General features: G+C 40.9%; 1 protein-coding gene across 3 annotated transcripts in view; it reads right to left on the reverse strand.

The window, feature by feature from the left end:
- The window catches only part of SATB1 (SATB homeobox 1), a 110064-nt gene extending 91235 nt beyond the window's left edge, over positions 1-18829 (reverse strand). For all 3 annotated transcript variants that reach the window (XM_073568105.1, XM_073568104.1, XM_073568099.1), the window contains exons 1-7: positions 18614-18829; positions 16299-16534; positions 13821-13997; positions 12857-12983; positions 11988-12111; positions 5699-5810; positions 873-1327 (exon numbers count right to left, since the gene is read on the reverse strand). In XM_073568105.1, the coding sequence (XP_073424206.1) occupies positions 873-1327; positions 5699-5810; positions 11988-12111; positions 12857-12983; positions 13821-13997; positions 16299-16509 (1206 nt within the window). In that variant the 5' untranslated portion in view covers positions 16510-16534; positions 18614-18829. The remainder of the gene's footprint in view (positions 1-872; positions 1328-5698; positions 5811-11987; positions 12112-12856; positions 12984-13820; positions 13998-16298; positions 16535-18613) is intronic.
- Positions 18830-21453: the final 2624 nt, after the last annotated feature.

The raw sequence follows: 21453 nt of genomic DNA on the forward strand, positions 1-21453 counted from the left end.
CATCTTATTGTAGCCATCTTTAGGAGTAGGGTGCAGACAAAAGGAAGTGTTACTACAGGAGCACACAAAAAGGGATAAGTTGTTGTCTGTTACCCTGGAGACACAAAGGTCTGTATAGAGGCTGGCGGTACAAATTTATTGCTTGAATGCAATTGAAATGGTAAAATAAGATTGCAGTGGCGTGCATACTGTACAAACTTGGCTGCTGTTAAATGATGGGTATTTAAAAGGAGCACCCCTGGAATTTTCCCCATCTATTTGCAAACACTAATATGTCTGCAATACTTATTGTCTGTTGTCTTCAGCTGATTCCAGTGCCGCTCTAGCTTCACAGACTGCAGAAACCCACAGCGTCTGCTTTGCAGAACGGAGGTCACTTTCTCAATGCAAGTCTACGAGACTCAGCATGAGGTTAGACAGCTTTGTTTCTGTGTCACATGATGCTGGAATGGCACTGGAAATGGCCGAAGACGGCGACCGGTAAGCATTGCATATACAGTCATGTCTAACAAATTGGGAAAAAAAATATAAATAAAATTACAGGAATGCTATTTACAAAAAAAACAAACAAACAAAAAAAACGCAAAACTTCAAAATCCTAACTTCTTCTATGACCCAGATGAATTAATGTGCTTAAGCAGAAGGCAGCAATGTGCACCACTGGTGTTATCTAATCATATACCTCATCTGAAGCAGCCGTATACAGTATATTTTAGGCATCTGTTTATCTACCAGGAAAGCAAACTGTAAGCAGATAGGATATGGGAGGTGAGAGCAGACACTCTGCTGATCGTATCTCCCGCAGCCTAATATTGATTCTCAAGCCGCAGAACTCGACATGATGAACGTTACATTCACAGCAGCACATTTACCTGAGTTCTGTTGAAAGCCACACGTGCAAATACCGCCTGCGAGATTCCTGCTCGTTTCAATTCGTCACGCACCCACTGATAGATATCGGAAGACACCTCTGTGTTGGGCGACACTTGTTGCTCCATAGGCTTGTTGATGGATCTACTGACCGGAGGAGGGTGGTTCAAGTACTGTTGGTTTAAGGACTGCTGGGCTAATAGTCTATTCACTGCGTATTGCTGGTTCAATAACTGAGCCATCACCAGCTGCTGATTTACTAACTGAGGGCTAATAGGTGTAGACACAAGTCCGGGGTGCAGGTTGGGGAGAGGCGTCCGCACAGTGGTCTGACCGCTGAGAGAGTGCTGTCCTGGGGATGAAGGCTTTTCGGGGCTATTACCGGGTACAGGCTGCTGACCAAAGTTCATGTGATTTGTGTTTTGTTGCGATAGTTCAGACAGGTCTTCCATGTCAGCTAGAAAAGGAAATCATATATTAATAACTGCTGCACCTTTTTATTATATATATATATATACACATATATATACAGTGAATTGGATATGCAAAAAAATTTGATTTACATTCAATACAATAGAACTAAAACAAAAATAGAAAGAAAAAAATATATATATATATTTTTTTTTTCTGCTATGTATATATATATATATATACACTCACTGGCCACTTTATTAGGTACACCATGCTAGTAAGGGGTTGGACCCCCTTTTGCCTTCAGAACTGCCTCAATTCTTCGTGGCAGAGATTCAACAAGGTGCTGGAAGCATTCCTCAGAGATTTTGGACCATATTGACATGATGGCATCACACAGTTGGCGCAGATTTGTCGGCTGCACATCCCTGATGCGAATCTCCCGTTCCACCACATCCCAAAGATGCTCTATTGGATTGAGATCTGGTGACTGAGGAGGCCATTTGAGTACAGTGAACTCATTGTCATGTTCAAGAAACCAATCTGAGATGATTCGAGCTTTATGACATGGCGCATTATCCTGCTGAAAGTAGCCATCAGATGTTGGGTACATTGTGGTCATAAAGGGATGGACATGGTCAGCAACAATACTCAGGTAGGCTGTGGCGTTGCAACGATGCTCAATTGGTACCAAGGGGCCCAAAGAGTGCCCAGAAAAAATTCCCCACACCATGACACCACCACCACCAGCCTGAACCGTTGATACAAGGCAGGATGGATCCATGCTTTCATGTTGTTTACGCCAAATTCTGACCCTACCATCCGAATGTCGCAGCAGAAATCGAGACTCATCAGACCAGGCAACGTTTTTCCAATCTTCTACTGTCCAATTTCGATGAGCTTGTGCAAATTGTAGCCTCAGTTTCCTGTTCTTAGCTGAGAGGAGTGGTACCCAGTGTGGTCTTCTGCTGCTGTAGCCCATCTGCCTCAAAGTTCGACGCACTGTGCGTTCAGAGATGCTCTTCTGCCTACCTTGGTTGTAACGGGTGGCAATTTGAGTCACTGTTGCCTTTCTATCAGCTCGAACCAGTCTGCCCATTCTCCTCTGACCTCTGGCATCAACATGGCATTTCCGGCCACAGAACTGCCGCTCACTGGATTTTTTTTCTTTTTCGGACCATTCTCTGTAAACCCTAGAGATGGTTGTGCGTGAAAATCCCAGTAGATCAGCAGTTTCTGAAATTCTCAGACCAGCCCTTCTGGCACCAACAATCATGCCACGTTCAAAGGCACTCAAATCACCTTTCTTCCCCATACTGATGCTCGGTTTGAACTGCAGGAGATTGTCTTGACCATGTCTACATGCCTAAATGCACTGAGTTGCCGCCATGTGATTGGCTGATTAGAAATTAAGTCTTAACACACAGTTGGACAGGTGTACCTAATAAAGTGGCCAGTGAGTGTATATATATATATATATAAAAATGAAAAAAAATATTTAATACATATATACATTTTTTTTGTTTACTTTATATACACACACTTCATTTTAGCACATTTATTAGAGAAAAAAAAAGAATGATAATGAGGTGGATTCTGTGAACCTGCTACAACATAACCAGGTTCAGTTTGGCCCCCTGCAGTTCTCCTCCCTTGCACTTTAATACACAGTAGCAGATACTATTCTCTTCATATAGTAAAGCAGATGCGGCATTGTAAATCTATACCAAGGCTATTGGATAATTATAGAACAAATGACACCCAAGTCCTCCTGGTGACATCTGACTCTGGACATGATCAACACATTACCCTGCATTATATTGGCTAAGAATACTATTTAAAATGTGGCATCCATCACGTTAGGATAATTTTTTTTTTTGTTTTAATGGCCAGGGGTGGGAACGGGGGTCACTGAATTAATACAGCCCTGACCTTGTATCTGAAAAGTTCAAATAACTGATGAGCCAGTTTCAAAATAGACTTTGGCATTGAGCAACGTATCTGATGAATTCTGCTTTGGGGTAGTATTAAAAGGCAAAGTTCAAGCCTTATTGAATTCAAAATAAATCAATCTCTCAGCATCTCTGCACTCACAGATACAGCAAGGCTTCCATAGTATACATCAAGTGTACAAAGGGCCATACTGAATATGATAATCATGTCTATAAGATTCAATTCACATAGAGAGACAAGTATATGACTATAGGGGGCTCCTAAAACTTATCTGGGAGTACCATGAAATGGAGATGATCTTGTTTGGGCAGCGACACATTGTCATAGAAATGACAAACAGGGCGACTTTTAGAGGTCATGCTCATCAACTTTTTCAAATGCTGTGTGCATAAAAGAAATATATTATAATATATGTTATGTAAAGTGACAAGCTACTGAAAAAAAAAAGTATAGATGTGGGTCTGGGTGGTGCCGGCAGTATGATACCCAAACCAAAGAATATGGCTGGATGTGGTGCATGTCTTGGCATCATTCAGAAGAGAATGGACCATACACCAACACAATTTATGGTTTGCAGACCCCCCAATGCCCCTTTCTTCCATCTATCATGGGGCTCTCCTGAGCATTCAACTATGGCCGGGGTCACACTTGCGTGTCTCTAGCATCAATACCTGGAACTGCCGCCGACACTCGGGAACAGAACGTTCAGCTTCATAGAAATACATGCAGACGCACACTCCGGTCCCGAGTGCAGGTGGCAGTGCAGGGTATTTATGCGAGATTTTCGCATTGCACTCGCAAAGTGTGACGCCGGCCTACTACCAACACTTGACAGGTCAGAAGTCTTAAGGCCCCAATACATATTAGACCAACGTCAGCTAAATTTGGCAGATAGTGACGGGTTTAGACAACAGCTTAATGTATATGGGGGGGCCCCCAATAGATGATGGCTGGGGGAAGATAAGGTTCCGGCATGTCCGATTTTGAACTGTTGATTCTTTTGTTGGCCATGACATAAAACACAGGAGTGTTCGGCAGAGCGGGCGCTCCCTTTTATGACAGCGATGGAAGACATGGCTGATGGCCGAAGCAATTGGCTGATCCATCGTTTGGCCAACCGTTATCTGACATGTATGGGGTCTTTAAACCTGAGGAACCACTCGAAACCTTCTCTGCAGAATACTTATAAGCTGTATACCATTGTGAAGTTTATGGTACAAGTCATAATCTATGTTACCTACATTGTACAGTGTTAAAGAAAAATACGGCATAAGCAGCCAATTCCAGTATATCTGGTCCTTGTTGTCCCCAAAGAGACCGGTTAAACTAGCTCGAATCAATAGTAAGGACAAATAAAGTCACTAGTCGGATAGTTTATTTCTTTGAAGCAACTAAAATTTCAGTACTTTTCTCTTTGCCAAATCAACTGGAAAAGAAACGTAGTAATGAGAAAGCTTAAACAAAGAGGACTATAATTTACATGCCACACGCGTTTGCCCCGAAGCCGGGCTATAGCGACAAACGCATTTTATAAACTGCTGTACATATTTACAGCAGAGGAAAAGAATACAGATATAAACGGTCTTCACCAATGTGTATTATACATAGAGGACATGTAGGATAAAGATGTACGAGATGAAGACCGACCAAATACAATCATGTACAGGATAAAGGACAAACGACGAGTTATAGCTCAGTGTATAGTCTCCTTAGAGAGTAAAATGCTTAAGGTTAAGTGTATGTGCACACGGTCAGTATTTTTTATGCTGCAAATACTGGAGTCTTGGCAGAAAAATCGGGTGCGTTTTTGTCCCCCCCCCCCTATTTTTTTGAATGGGGGAAAATCTAAGCAGAAAAAAAAAAAAGCATAAAGGATTGACATGCTGCCGATTTGAAACTGCAAAGAAAGTAGACGGTAAGCAGCGTGTGCACGAGATTTCAGAAATCTCATTGACTTTTGCAGGCGTAGCGGAAATCAATAATAAAGCGCAGGACAGAAAAAAATGAGCAATAAAATGGATACTTTGTTGCAAAAAAAATGATGAAAAACAACAAACAACATGTGTTGATGGGTGAACTGGAAGGAGAAACAACCCTCAGGATAATGGAGAAGTGGTCCTAACAAAAGGTATAAAGTGTAAGCAATAAATAGATGAGCATAGATGGCATTCCAAAAGAAGATGTATAAAATAATACGATAACAATAAAAACTAAAGTATAATAGTATACATCACACTTTGCTGGTATAGTAAAACGCTGTGGGATTTTTTGGCCACAATAAACACAATGTGTGAACACACCCTTACAGTTTAGGCATTAAATAAAAGTTACACGCCTGGCTATATACCCCATCTATATAAAGAGACACAAATGCTCCATACTTCCAGTCAGCCCCCCCATTACTGACCTCCACTAAACCTTATAATAAAACAAAGGTCCTGTGTGCACGGGTTTCTGTACGTACCCATCATATCTCTTGTCTTCTTGAAATGTTTATACCACCTTCCAAATTCTTGACATTTTGCTGCTGAGACATTTGCATAGTAAGTGCTGTTGACAATGGAAGAAATCATACTCTACAGAGAGAAAAAGAAAAAAAAAAAAAAACACGTTATTGTGCTGTAATAAAATATAAAAAGGTCGATGACCAAAATCGGAACCAGGTATAAACAAGATAAAAGAAAAAAGGTTCCTAGTGATAAACGATACATAATCTAGAGCGGAATGATTTCACCTACTGTGCAAGATTATAAATAAAAAATTATAGGATAATTGAGTAGTACAGAAAAAAAACAAATGACATACGGCACGCGTAATATTATCAATAAATGGCATATCAAACAGTAGCTGAAGTTCAGGGCTGGAAGGCCTCGGTCTCAATTAACAGGAGATGCAGCGATTGCAAATTGTATGTTTTAAAAAAAAAAAATTAGATTTTTACAAGAAATTCTCTTTGCTGCACGTTTTCCTATTGAGGAGGAACTACATAAGCAATGAAGACTACAGGGATGGGAGATTACGTTACCATGTCCTAGAAAACATGAGTCTGTGCTATAGGTCCTGCTCAGTAAGAGACATCTAGCTGCCGCCGGAAAGGGTCACAGGGCCGCTCAGCAGGAGGAACCGCGATATGAAGGCAAAGTATACGGTTTATACTAATTATAACTGAAAAATACAACTCTGTTCACAGATCTACTGCAAACTGAAGCACTGGAGGTTCTTTTTTTTTTTGTTTTTGGTTCTTAAATTGAAAAAAAAAAGTTCTGCATCCGGGACCTTTCCACCCCCCTCCCCCAAAAAAAAATTCATAACTGATGCAAGCTCTTTCTAATTCCATCTGCCTGATCCTTAAGGGTCAACGGACAAAAGTGATGTCCAAACAGACATTTGATCAGAGCCTTTCAGTACTGGAAATAAATGGAGTACATGGGGATTTTCGGGAACAGTCACAAACACACTTTCTATACATATAATAGGCAAAGTTAGTGTACTCGGCATAAATTCTGCATTAAAAAAAAAACACATGAAAATGGATTATTTCAGTCCTTGATTTTTCAGTAACACAAGTAAGGGCTCATTCTGAAAAGTGTATATTCAGCCATTGTGCTCACTGGATTGCTCTCTGACCCCATAGCTCATTTTATATATTTACCGTATTTTACTCATTTATATCGCGCCATGAATTCCACAGCGCTTTACATACATTATTGGCACTGTCCCCGATGAGGTTCACAATCTACACTCCCTATTAGTATGTCAGTGGAATGTGGGAGAAAACCAGAGAACCCGTAGAAAACCCATGCAACCATAGGGACAACATCATGTGCAGTCAAGCAATTTTCCATATGGACCGGTGGTCCGTGTGTCAATAATTGGCTGCGTGCACTAGAGGACGAGTCCAGTGCAAGTCAATAGCAGGTAGGTCTTGTAGCTGCCCACTATATGTAGGAGCACAAGGAGCCAACCACGCCTGCAACTCATGGAAGTCACCAGTTTTAGTATGGCCATATGAACCCAGCCTAAAACAAGTCCACTCCTGGATCTTCTTCCAACACAAGACCCCATCACTCAAACTAAAAGCCACTTTAATACAGAGGGTTTTCTGTGCACTACAGGAACTTTGGATTATTGTCACAATATTTAACCTGAACTGTCTAATGTATGGATGGAGCAGTCTGCAATAAAACAAATTTAATGCCTCGCAAACAGAGAACAGAAAAAAAAAAAAAGTATTTGGTGCTTCTTATTATTCTGCTCAGGAAGCAAAATAAATAAGAAAAAAAACAAAAAAACAAAAAGGAAATATTGACAAATCCAGTTTACCAGTGTTTAAAGCTTTCAAGCTCTATAAAGTAGAGAGGGCAACGACTGAAACAACTTATTTACACAATTATCTAAATACGATTAAACGGCTGATGGACAAATATTAAACTCCAAAACGTATAGTCGCTTCAGCTTAATGTAATCCTCGCTCGGTAAACACCCAAGATGATTTTTTTTCCCAACCAGAACAGTCCTGACATCTCATAAGCCTAAGGGTGAATAGCGAGAGATTGTTTTCGATAGTTATAAATATTCAGGAGACATGCAGACCATCTGCTTTCATAATACAGGTAAAGAAAGGCTGAAACGGAGAACACGCTGCAAAATGGTTCTTAGCGAAAGACATCTTCCAGTCCAAAAATAAATAAATAAATAAAAAAAATAAAAAAAAATTTAAAGACAGATGTCAAAACTGTTTAAACAGTGGAATCTGGACATTACATCAAGCAATATTTCTCCTGGATCGCACACGTCCATACTTTACCCATCTGTGTGGCTACAAATTTCTCCTTACGTACACGTAATAATTCATGCTGGGAAGTTATATGGATGTGTAAAAACAAAAAAAAAAAACTTTACTACCTTGCGACAGCTCGGAGCAATACATCGAAAAATATTGCTCATAAACCTATGCATATGTAGATCTTCCCATAAATGTATGCAAACTACGCGGCTTATGGATATTACCCACAAAGGCGTGCTCACATCTGTCTGCACGGCACATACAAGAGCAGTTTTACCTTTCTAACCTGCACGCCATCAGCATGGAGCGCACATATTCCACCGGCCAAACTGTGTCAAGGCTGCATCCGGAAGGCCACAAAGTCATGGGGTAGTCCTAATAATTAGTAGGCTCCTGAGCTTACTAGACGTGGATCCTGCATATCTGTGACCATCAGTTTAGATTTGGTTGCCTCAAAACCGGGAGGAAAAGAAAAAAAAAAAGACCTACCTGGAAACTACAGATTTGTTTGGGCGGAAACCATAAAATCTGAGAGATCTAGGACTTATAAAAGAAAAATCCTGCAGAAAGATGCATATTATAGTTTGTTGTATATGTCCTTGACATATGTATATATACACAAGCGTGTAATAAAACAAATAAATTATATATAATTATATATTGTATTGGAAGCAGCACTCCAATGAAAAATCAGTGATTATTCAAACAATTGTGAATAAAGTCAACTGTTGGCACGGATTTCCATATATATTTTTTCCTAAATTCGACTGGTATTGTATCAACAACATTAGGGATGTGGTCATGTTTTTCCATTTAAAAAAAATAAAAAGATTATACTATATATAATACTTTGTACACTAATTATATATATATATACTGCTTAAAAAAAAATAAAGGGAACACTTAAATAACACAATGTACTAGGGTATGTTCCCTTTATTTTTTTGAGCAGTATATATATATATAGTGTGCAAAGTGTAGCAAATAAAGAAAAAGTACATGATAAAGTCTAAGATGCCAACCACCGATATGGGTGCGGCTCCCATAGCCCATAGATGTATACGTTACCCATTGATGGCAGATGCATTGTTCGGTGGCGGTCACCTAAATATCCTCTCGCCCTCACTAACATAAATAACGATCAGCATTAATTACACTGCTGATGGAAACAAGTAGAGTATAATTGTAAAATGCCAAAGCAAACATTATTTTAATTAATGTTATAAAATGAGGCTTAGCAAGTAGACAGGAACATCTCAAGTGGCTTGGAGAATATTTTCCCCCGTGCTGACGTAGAACTTGTACTATACAGTTACCAACACGTTGCAATAGAAGAGTAAGCAAATGAGAGGGTATGGAAAAGTTCTGATACTTCCAGTAGTCCGCACCACTACTACGTTGCCTCGTTGCACTGGGATCCTAGCTTTTTGCACTTTTCTCTTTCACCCCATAAATTTACCATGACATTGACCCTAGTACATAGGACGTAGTGACATCTGATGCTACTCCTATTGAAGACAGGCTCGGTACATCAATGTGGAATATGTCGGCGCTATACAAGCGACAGGAAAGGAATAAAATAGGAAATTTCTTACGTTTATTGAGCATAAAAGTATCATAAACACCCTAGAAATTAGGAAGCAATGTGATCCAGTTAAGTCAGAGCTTCCAAATAGCATTGTACAATTCTCCGTTAACATGTGAAAAGTCTCCATTGACCCGCAAACGTTGACTGACAGGTCGTAAGAAAACCAAAACAGGGGAACGTTTTTTTGCTCACCCTACATACAGAACACAGCACATTTCCATTGCCCTACACTGTCGTTTTCCTTCCATTAAATCTTTCCAGTTAAGAGAAACTTGATCCTAGAGTGAATGTATGGATGACTATGGGGGCAGAGACGTAGCACTATGTCTCTCCAATGTGCACGTAAATCTAGGCAGGAGAACAGTTCTGCTCTTGTCCGCAAAGGATACTGAAATGGAAATGCAGCTGAGATCAGATAGTAGAATTTCAACAATATATAATGACGGTAAAAAAAAATAATCCCAAGAGGGAAATATATTTAATCTAATCATTAATTATTAATGAACCCAGAGCATAAACCCTATAAATAACCCATACAATCGCTACAGTAATTACAACTACTTCACCATCACCACCAGATTTTGAAGACAAAAAAACAGACTATAATGAATCCAAGCAAATAAAAGTATTTTCAGAATTCATCAGCACTAATAATTGGATACAGATCCCCCCAAGAGCTAGACTTAGGGGTTGCAGTCGCAGAAGAATGGGTGTGGAAGATCTATCCAGACATAAATAGGCCAAATTATTTGTTCTTAATTTTAATCTAAAATGGGAAAAAATATTCACTATGGTATTTTTTTTTTTACAGGATACATTTAGCATTAAATCTGCAATGGCCAATTATTAAAAGTGCCCTGGCTTATTTTTTATGCTGTTTTCTTGTAAGGAAAAAAAAGCAAAAAAAAAAAAAACACCTTTTATACTTTCAAACAGTCACTCCTAATAATTAAAAAAAAAAAAAGGACACTCAACTAGTTCAGTCGTTTACCTAAGAATTATGATCAAAAGAGTGCATTAATTATGGAAAATATTAATGAAAGAATATTCAAATTACTAAATAAAGAGACCACTATTTGCATACCCCATCATAAATCAGTTCAATACTCAAGAGTGATCGAGATAATAAAAAAAAGAAATTTTTTTTCGCAATGGGAAAAGCAGAAAACTATTTTTACCTGCATATAATCAACTAAGGGATATTTTTCTCTCTAAATATTCCTCTGCAGAGGTCTAATATTTTAGTTAAAAAAAAAAAAAAAAAGGAACAAGTCCTATCTGCAGGTAACAGCTACAGTTAGCACCTAAAAGCCTGTATAAATCGAAATTAGCGAGGCGCTTCTGTACTGTAAACACAAAAATGAACGGAGAACAACAACAACAAAAAGTTTTGATTGTTTCCAGCCCAACAATAATTGAACAGAAGCCACAACAAAATCTCTGTGCAGCATACCAACTGGACAAGGTGATCTTCATGAAAAGCTGCTATGGAAAACTTCAGAAAAATAAAAAACAATTATATAATTAATATATATATATATATATATATATATATATATACATACACACACATATACATATACACACACACGTCTAAGACAATACAAATTAACAGAAATGAAAAAAATCCCATAATTATTAATAAAAAGATTAAGTAACAAAAATCATCACTAAACCCCAACACGTAGTATAGTGAGTAGGTAGAATATACGGTATACATGTCATTAAAAGAGACTATACGTTTTGATATTGCTAGCCTTATATTGCAAGAAAATCGAGCCACCAGGTTAGAGAAAAAGAGGGTAGATCAGTACAGATCATATAGTAAAAGGGTGAAAAAAAAACAAAAACACATAAATACAATAATAATTAGCATACGGGTATGTTTGCAAAACTGCAGTTTAAAACCAACAAAATTCTATAAAAGGTATGTGAAAACTGAGCGGTCACATCATTGTGGCAAAACAGACACTATCAGGGCAAACGAGACGCTATTGAAACCCACAACCAAGTCATTGGCGATCAGTATCTAAAACGCCAGATATCAATGGTTTAATTGTATTACTAGAATATTTTAATTAGATTATATGACAGGATTCTAATTGTGTTGCTTGTAATTATTCCAGGTCCCAGGAGGAATCTTTTCTCACTTCCCCCCCCCCCCTTAGCTACATGCATAATTCATAGTTTGGGTGTAGACATTTGTACAAGACATTTTCCTACTATCGTGGACAGCGTGTAACACTGGTACACAGCGGCAATTACATCACAGCGCAAGTGACGTGAGATCGTCCGTCCCGCTGAGCACAATTACCGGACGGGTCGCGCCAATGGCTGGACCGTGACCATCGGTGGTCAATAATGTGAAGTCCCCGATACCTGTGATAGAGGGCATTCCTTAGCTAGGGAGCTCTGGTTCATGTCTTTCAGCAAGTCCTTCAGAGCGTTGCGGACGGTTATATGGGACCACTGCTCGGGAGGCAAGTCTTCAAGTTTAGGGCAACTATTAGAAACAGATTAGAGAAGGGATTATTACACGATTTCATCCTGCTGCACAACATTCCTTTAAGACAGACAGATTTCATTTTGCGCATCAAGCAGATGCATCTGGAGATTGCTCTCGGTCTCCTGATTGTTCCGATTAGTTAATTACTTTATACAACACATCTGCTGTATTGATGCATGAATTATACATCAGCTGCATGTGGCGACTATTTTTTGCATGTTACTTCTACCTTCCTGCTCTGATGCGCTTGGTGAAACAATTTAAGGTGCAATGCCTTCTCACAACTGATCATGAGAAACAGACTTAAGGAAAAAAAATAAAAGGAAAAAATTCCTCTTCTCTTCAATCGCCAATGGAGAATAAACAAAAAAATAAATAAAAAAACACCAGATTACATTAAGAAGGGTGAAGTCATTCTTTCCCTGAACATACCCAGATGGCATGGTACAGGATATGCAAAATATTGTTCTGTTAAGTACACTTTATGTAAAACACCAATTTGTAATGCATGTATTGAATTAATTGACTAAATATAATTCAGTGCATATAGCAAGACAATGAAAGAAAAAAAAGAAGAAGAAAAAGGAAGAACGCTTCGTCAAAGTGACGACGCTACTTTGGATTGCTTTTAAACTTTGATTTCGCTCTATGGCTGCCCGTCATTAAACACGTGTGATGTGGGAACATCGTACATCTGCTGCTGCTAATGAACAAGGCGCTTCTGAGTCACGGTATGACTCACCTGTGTAGCTGGATTTTCAGGGTGACCACATGAAACACGTCTTGAAGCATATCTGCTACAGTTGCATCGGGAGCATCTGTCACACAGGAGAGCGGAACTGGATTCCATTTACCGACCTGGATTAGCCCTAGACCAAGAGGAGGACAACGTGACAGCCCTAATTAGCAACGTACAGGAGAGAGGAGGGGGAAAGAGAAAAAAAGGAGGAAGAAAAGGAAGAAGTAAAAGAAAAAAAAAGAAGAAGAAGAAGAAGAAGAAGAAGAAGAAGAAGAAGAAGAAGAAGAAGAAGAAGAAGAAGAAGAAGAAGAAGAAAAAGAAGAAAAAAGAAGAAAAAAAAGAAGAAAAAGAAGAAGAAAAAAAAGAAGAAGAAGAAGAAAAAAAAAGAAGAAGAAGAAGAAGAAGAAGAAGAAGGAGAAGAAGAAAAAAAAAGAAGAAGGAGAAGAAAAAAAGAAGAAGAAGAAGAAGAAGATGAAGGAAGAATGAAAGATGAAAGAAGATGAAAGAAGAAGGAAGAAGAAAGAAGACCAAATCATACTGAAAAAAGGTTAAAAATATTTATATATACATATGCATTAATTAATAATATATTAACATCAGAGCATAATTCAGATACTACTAAAGCTTTAAAAGATTTCACACCTACAACAGTTTGGAAATAGTCAGCAGCAACTTACTCCGCCTAAATAATAATAAAAATGTGAAAAGGGAAACACATCTAGGTATTTAGTCATAAATGCAAATCGACTCTCAGCACTCCATCTGCTCAGATATGCTCAGCATTTCTCCCCACAGTCTCAGTGGACCATATTATTAAGGTCAATAGGCATGCTAATGGTTCAGTGACGTCTGAAGTTCCTTACTACTAGCCACAATTTGGTTACAAAAAAAAAAAAAATAATCTTTAAATAAAAAAAAAAAAAATAAAGCATTCTATATAATATTTTCTTACAACGTTTCTATTCACCTTTGGCCTGGGCAGCTGCACTGTGAGAGTAGCCAAGGGAGAGAAGAGCCATTTCAATCAACTGGTTGAAAAGCATATCCTTCCTAACCAATACGAATTCTGCATGTTCTTCTTTGCAGTCGTACTCGATGAAATTTTCATAATGCTCCACGACACAGAAAACTGGAAGCATGTTTCCTATGGATATGAGAAAAAGAAACAAAAGTGTCTGTAACAATGACCGGACCACCTCATCCACGATAAATCAGCAACAAGACTGCGAGCTTAGCTTGACTTTCAGATGACCGAACACCAAGAAAACTGCGTTACTTCTAAGAACGAAAATGAACACGTCATCAACCTAGAAGTGTCAACCGTTGAGTTCTGCAGATTGGTCAAAACATCTCTGTCATCTCCGATTAAATAACAACAAAAAAAACACACACACACCCTCAAAAAAAATTGCCATTTTGCTAACCCTTTGATTAAAATAAATAAATGAAACCAACGCCTTCATTTTAAACACACCTGGGTCAGTGACAATCTAAGAACCTAATGCTCCAGAATCACACTAAATATTACAGCAGAAGATGTAGACCTTAGATTCTGGAGGAGGAGCAGAAGACCAGATTGTGGCATGTGGTCTTAAAAGTCTTTAAACTACCAAATCAGGCATGGAATAAATACATTAAAAAAAAATAGACTCTTATCTCAAGAATATCTTACGACAAGTATACCAAAAATGTTAATGCAGCTACTAACAATATATATATAAAAAAAATGCACCAGAATTTACGAAAAATGGGTGTATTTAGAATATTTGCATAAATCTCATATTACAATCTTTAGAGGCAAAAATAATTTAAAAAATTACATACGCAAACCAGGGCTCGATGTACTGCCGCACTCCATGGTCCAGTTTGGTATAGAATAGGTTAACATCTAGAAAATTCTTCCAACGTGTAGGAAGACTGTAGCTATTCTTTTCTGAAGGAGTAGCTAAGTGGGGATTCCTCCGGCTTTGAAGTGGGTGAGGGGAGCTCAATTCATGATGTGAACTCTCCTTGCGACCTTCTACAAGTCACTCATTTGTTCTCTCCTGGCACAGAGGAGTAGATTACCATCTATTCAACGCACAGGCTCTCTGTGAACCAAACTTACAACTGCCGGATCATTGTATAGATATAGATAGATGTTACGTGGCTCGGAGCAATTAGGAGCTTACTGACGAATGGGCAGATTTTAATTAGCGGATCTCTCAGACGTTTAGAGAGCTCTTGACAGCACCTATATGAGGTCCCATGTATCTCCTCTGGACAAGTGATCAGCAGATCTGTCACACAACTGATCCCCTCTGATCTAAGACTTGGCTCCGCTTCCTAGTGCAGCAACTTTATAACTGTCCAGCATTAAAAAGAGGAAAGCTTTGGTAAGTGCTAAAAATACAAGATGATCCCAACCTGAAGGCACTGCTAGGGCTTCTGCTGAACATTTATGACTCTACGTAAACAAGTGGTCTGCATAAGGAGCATTGAAAGTCTGTAGGATCCTTGTCTAAAACCGTCCTGGCATTAAAGTGAACTGTGCAAATATCACATAGTACAAGAGACAGCCGAAATCTCCTATTTAGGAATTTATAGAAACTTATAGGTTTGCAGGCGTCAGAAAGTCCTCTTATAGAGCCTCGCTCCAGCTCCTCAGTACAATATTAATGCGCTTGCCTCGAAAAAGCCATAATAAATTATATTTTTAATGCTTCTCCTACCCTGGCTTTCTTAAGATGCATACATTCTTGGCAAACAATCAATAAATAGGGTAATCATGAACAGAGGCCAAAGAATTTGCTGAAGTGCTGTTTTTCCATTTTAATAGATCGAGATCTAACAATACCGACTGCTGTGTCTGTTCATTTTAGGATCAATATATGCTTTGTTTTCGCCAAACTGAATGCAAAACGAAGGATTGTAGGAGAAATGTAACACTTTGAGGACAATGAAATTCCATTGCCTTCCACGAACCAAACTCGAAAACGATCGGCTGTCTGAAAAATCAGGCACATTGTCTTCAAGAAGGAAAAAAAATTAAATAAAAATATCTACTTTTAGGTAAAGAATTTATTAGTATCAAAAAGAAAATACAAAATGAAAAAACTAAGATGATGCTTCTTAAAAGGCTGAAATAAGCCCAAGATGATCATAATCTTCTGCTAGTGGATGCTAAAGGACTTGTAGTATTTTTCCCCCCTCTAACTATACTTAGGGTTAGCAAGTGTTGAAGTAGGTAATACGAGAAAAAAAATGAATTAAATTCAAAGTAATTAGAATAAAAGCAATGTAATAAACCTTCAGAAGGAAAAAAAAAACACACAAAAAGAAAATCTAAAAACTCAAAGTTGTCGAAAGTGCAATTCAAAATGTCGTCTTTCGAAAACAATTCCAACGATGCAGCAAGCAGCAGCTTCTCCATCACCTAAAATTGAGGATGAGAAAAGAAGATTACCTTTTCTGATACTGCTCCTCATCATGTGTGCGGAGTGTCTAAGTGGCACCCCTTGCATTTTTGCTCCTGTGCTTCCAAGTCTTCCTCTTCCTAGAGGACTTCCATTCTGCTCAAGGCGGGCTATTTTGGCTGGCGGACCTTTTGGATCGCTTACATTGTTAGACATTTCTAAATGTTCTATCCCCTGAGTTGTCTCGTTCGAATGATCCATGCTCAGTCCCGCCTCTAAGGATCACCTGGCATAATTTAAAAAAAAAAAAAACAGAAGTATTTATAAATCAGCGAGGCATTCTGTCTTTAGGAAAGAAAAAAAAAAAAAAACACAACCAAAATTTATTTGAACAGACATACATTTAGAAACATGGTCATAATTAAATGCTACATGTAGACCTCAAGATGAGAGCCTGCCCAGTCTGCTGTTCCAGAACACCTGTGAAGCTGGTCCTTATCGATTTTTCATAAAATCGTCATTATACAATGGACAGAAGAGAGTCAAGAACCTATGGCACGAGCGTGTCATGATCTGCACCGATCAAAGGCACGAGGACGAGGTTCTTAGACGTCACTCCGGCATGTTGAACTCACCAGGAACTTATGACCCTTGGGTTAAGCACTGGTCATCAAAATATGGTGACAAGTAGATATACCTAGGGATTAAGAAAAGGGCCAGGAGAGATAGAGGAGCAGATACCGGTTTGATCGGATGGCTCCAAAACTAAAAAAGAACTCGATGAACAAGTGTTTTCTTTCAGCCTTACAACCGATATACTGACAACCCTCTGGGCAAGTTCACCATGAGTCAGAACTTCACGTCTACATAAGCTCCTGCTGCCAGGACCTCTCCACGATTCACGAGAAAGGCCCTTATAAGATCAATAAAACTTTTTAAACAAAAGAGAAAGTTACGAGACGTGAGAAACCCGGGGAACTCGTTTTTTTGTAGATCTACACAACATACCATGGCCAAAACTAGAACATATCATATGGGTCAGTGGAGCATCATCTTTAAACTTCTACCAATGCCAAGAAACTTCCAGACACAACACTCAAGGACTTATTCGAGAATTTTTATTCACTAAAGCTCATTACTTTATGCCATTTCTTAAGAGATTACCACTCTTCACATTGAAATATTAACGGTTCCAGCTCAGAAGCCGATCTAATCAGATGACGTGCACTGCGGACCTGGTGTTACTCAATGGTCCTGACTTTATACCATTCCTTCGGGGCGTCTAAGCTGCGGCCACTGTTAGCTGGTGTAGTATATGGTATGGAAACACCGCTCTGTCTACTTCATTTCCACATCAGCATCAAAATCTGTATCCAACGTGCTGAAAACATCTAATTTCCCACACTGAAAGCTCGGTGCCCAGGGCTAAAGTTCACCAAGATCTCAGTTACAAATAATGACAAGCAGAGCAGTCCCCACAATGACAGCACAAGGCGGTGACTATTATCTGTAGTTATCCCTGTCAGCCAGAGCCGCTCTTCTCCTTAACCCATTCATTACAATATAAGAGGAGGGGGGAGCAGACTGAGGATTTCACCGGGATCACAACAAAACCTGAAAATCCAACGGAACCCAGTGAGATCATGAAAACAGCACGAGGGAAAAACCAAGTACCACCAAAGGTCCATGGGCACAAAGGATGACATTAGAAGCAGTTCTTTTTCTTAAGATTTTGAAGACCTCACCAATATCTAATAATGGTTGGAAAAGTTCTTACGAAGCGTCGCGTACTGCACCGACCTAGAAAAGTTGTGACAATAAATTCTAAAATAACTGTCAACGATATTTTTTTGAGCCCAATTTTAAGATTTTTGCGCTTTCGAACACGCAACGATAAGGAAAGGGTCTACAAGGGTCGTAATTGGAAGACGCCTGGGGCGTTTAAGGGTCAAAAGTGGAGATGACACATGGAGTTAACGACCAGTGAAGCGTATATGAATCAGTATGTAATTACCCCTGTGTGTATATATAAAGAAGGGGTGTGTTTGTATGTACACACGAGACACGTATGGCACCAAATCATAATAATAAGAGCAAAGCATCACTCCTAATTGTAAGAATGAAATTCTGGCTGGAAAGAGCGTGGCAGGACCAAGCAAAAGTTTCCACGCCGCTGTCACCCCACGTATGGCAATGACAGGGCATCAACGCCGGAGTCCCAGGAGGCTCAGGAAGCCGGGAAGCTACATACGAGGCGGCTGCAGCCTCCGGTCCACAATCCAGGCCAGGATTTCCCTTTGACCTTTTAAAGAGACAAAGAAGCAAAGTGCTCCCCAATGTGACAACCCCCGGCAGCGATACTCACCACTCCACAACATATAGGACGACGGTGGTCCTCCTGACAGCAGCGCACCCGGGATCCGCTCTTCTGGATTAATCTTCTCCCCCCCCAAAAAAAAAAAAATGGAGGAAATTAAATAAAGATCTAGCAACAAAAAAAATGTGCAAAAGGAAGGACGAGCGAGATTACAAAAAAAAAAAAAAAGTCTTTAACGCTCAGAGATGCTCAGAAGAGGAAGATGCCGCCGTCACTCAGTCTGGAGACGTGTCCAAAAAGCTCGCAATCAAATGGAGCCCCAGCATAGTGACAGGAGGGGGATGGAGATGAAGGCGATGGGGGGCGGCAGATAACAGAGCGCTGCCGCCTGCCACTGAGGTCCATTCAGTCCAATAATAAATAAGAGCAGCAAAGTTTCTTCCAGGATCTGAGGATGGGAGTAGGTGACAGGTGGATGTATAAGTAGATGGGAGGTATCACACGGATGGAGGGGGAGTAGTCGGAGAGATAAATAAATAACAACAAGAAATGGAAGGAAAGACAAGTGAGGAAAGTGAGAGCAGCAGCTGGAGCCTTGTCACAGGGGGAGGAGGACAGGGAAGTGCTCAGTAGTTTCTCCCAATGTCTTCGCCTCACAATGGGCAGAGGATGGGAGTTGTGCTGCTGGCTTGTGCGCTGTCCAGAGCTGCTCTGCTCCTCTGTGTCCCCATTATTAGTTGTATTGACTCATCCCTGCTCCTCCTCCTCCCGATCGCTGCTCTGTGCTAGTGCTGCCGCCGATCGCTGCTGTGCTGGTGCTGCCGCCGATCCTTGCTCTGCGCTAGTGCTGCCGCCGATCCGTGCTCAGAGCCGCCGCCGATCCCTGCTCTGCACTAGTGCTGCCGCCGCCGCTGCTCTCCGGGAAGATGTCGGGGCTGTCGCTGCTGCAGCTTCTTCTTCCTCCTCCTCATTTTAATACAAAATGAGAGCAGCCAGGCCACCGCCGGAGCTCCCGCTCCCTGCCTGCAGCCCCAAGCCCTTCCCTGGCGGCCCCGGATCAGCCGACGTCCTGGGAGAGACACAGAGGAGGAGGAGAGACATGATGAGAGGGGGAGGAGAGCAGCAGGCAGGGAGAACTGAGCTCAGGATGGGGGGTATACGGGGAAGTCCGGGGCATTGGTGCAGGAGGAGGAGGAGGAGGGTAATTATGAGGGGGCAGCAGATAATGGGGGGATTGGGATTTCCGGACGCGCAGGAATCTGTAATCTTCCTGATTAGTGTGAGGCGGCTGCGCGCAGATTATACACAATAGCCGGAATAACAGGGAGCAGTGAGGGCGGAGGCATCATGGCCGGGGAGGCTGGGACACACGGCACAACAAGGAGGAGGAGTGTGCGCAGCCACACAGGCCACAGCCGAGCGGGCGACAGGACCTGCCATGATGTCAGGCCGTGCCAGCCGTCACACGTGAGGGAGGAGGAGCCGGCCGGGAGTCAGCGCTGCTCCCATCATAGGGACCAGAGTCAGACTGTCCCCAGGAGCAGGTGATAGAAGGTTCTGTGCTGGACGGACTGCACACTCAGCTCTGCACTGCATGCATTACACACTCAGCTCTGCACTGCATGCATTACACACTCAGCTCTGCACTGCATGCATTACACACTCAGCTCTGTGCTGCATGCATTACACACTCGGCTCTGCACTGCATGCATAAACATTTAGCTCTGCACTGCATATGTTACTCTGTTCTGCACACATTACACACACAGCTCTGCACTGCATGTATTGCAAACAGCACTGCATGCACTACACACAGCTGTGATCCGTGCCTTTGTATGTATACAGTGTAGAGCTGTGTGTGTGTCACGCATGTAGTGCAGAGCTATGTGTCATGCATGTAGTGCAGAGCTATGTGTGTGTCACGCTTGTAGTGTAGAGCTGTGTGTGTGTCACGCTTGTAGTGTAGAGCTGTGTGTGTGACATGCTTGTAGTGCAGAGCTGTGTGTGACATGCTTGTAGTGCAGAGCTGTGTGTGACATGCTTGTGCAGAGCTATGTGTGTGTCATGCTTGTAGTGCAGAGATATGTGTGTGTCATGTTTGTAGTGCAGAGCTGTGTGTGTGTCATGCTTGTAGTGCAGAGCTATGTGTGTGTCATGCTTGTAGTGCAGGGCTATGTGTGTGTCATGCTTGTAGTGCAGAGATATGTGTATGTCATGCTTGTAGTGCAGAGCTGTGTGTGTGTCATGCTTGTAGTGCAGAGCTATGTGTGTGACATGCTTGTAGTGCAGAGCTATGTGTGTCATGCATGTAGTGCAGGGCTATGTGTGTGTCATGCTTGTAGTGCAGGGCTATGTGTGTGTCATGCTTGTAGTGCAGAGATATGTGTATGTCATGCTTGTAGTGCAGAGCTGTGTGTGTGTCATGCTTGTAGTGCAGAGCTATGTGTGTGACATGCTTGTAGTGCAAAGCTATGTGTGTGTCATGCTTGTAGTGCAGGGCTATGTGTGTGTGTCATGCTTGTAGTGCAGAGCTATGTGTGTGACATGCTTGTAGTGCAGAGATATGTGTGTGTCATGTTTGTAGTGCAGAGCTGTGTGTGTGTCATGCTTGTAGTGCAGAGCTATGTGTGTGTCATGCTTGTAGTGCAGGGCTATGTGTGTGTCATGCTTGTAGTGCAGAGATATGTGTATGTCATGCTTGTAGTGCAGAGCTGTGTGTGTGTCATGCTTGTAGTGCAGAGCTATGTGTGTGACATGCTTGTAGTGCAGAGCTATGTGTGTCATGCATGTAGTGCAGGGCTATGTGTGTGTCATGCTTGTAGTGCAGGGCTATGTGTGTGTCATGCTTGTAGTGCAGAGATATGTGTGTGTCATGCATGTAGTGCAGA

This window comes from Dendrobates tinctorius, unplaced genomic scaffold (assembly GCF_039654945.1).
Source record: "Dendrobates tinctorius isolate UK_male_01 unplaced genomic scaffold, ASM3965494v1 ptg000005l, whole genome shotgun sequence".
NCBI classification, from domain to species: domain Eukaryota; kingdom Metazoa; phylum Chordata; class Amphibia; order Anura; family Dendrobatidae; genus Dendrobates; species Dendrobates tinctorius.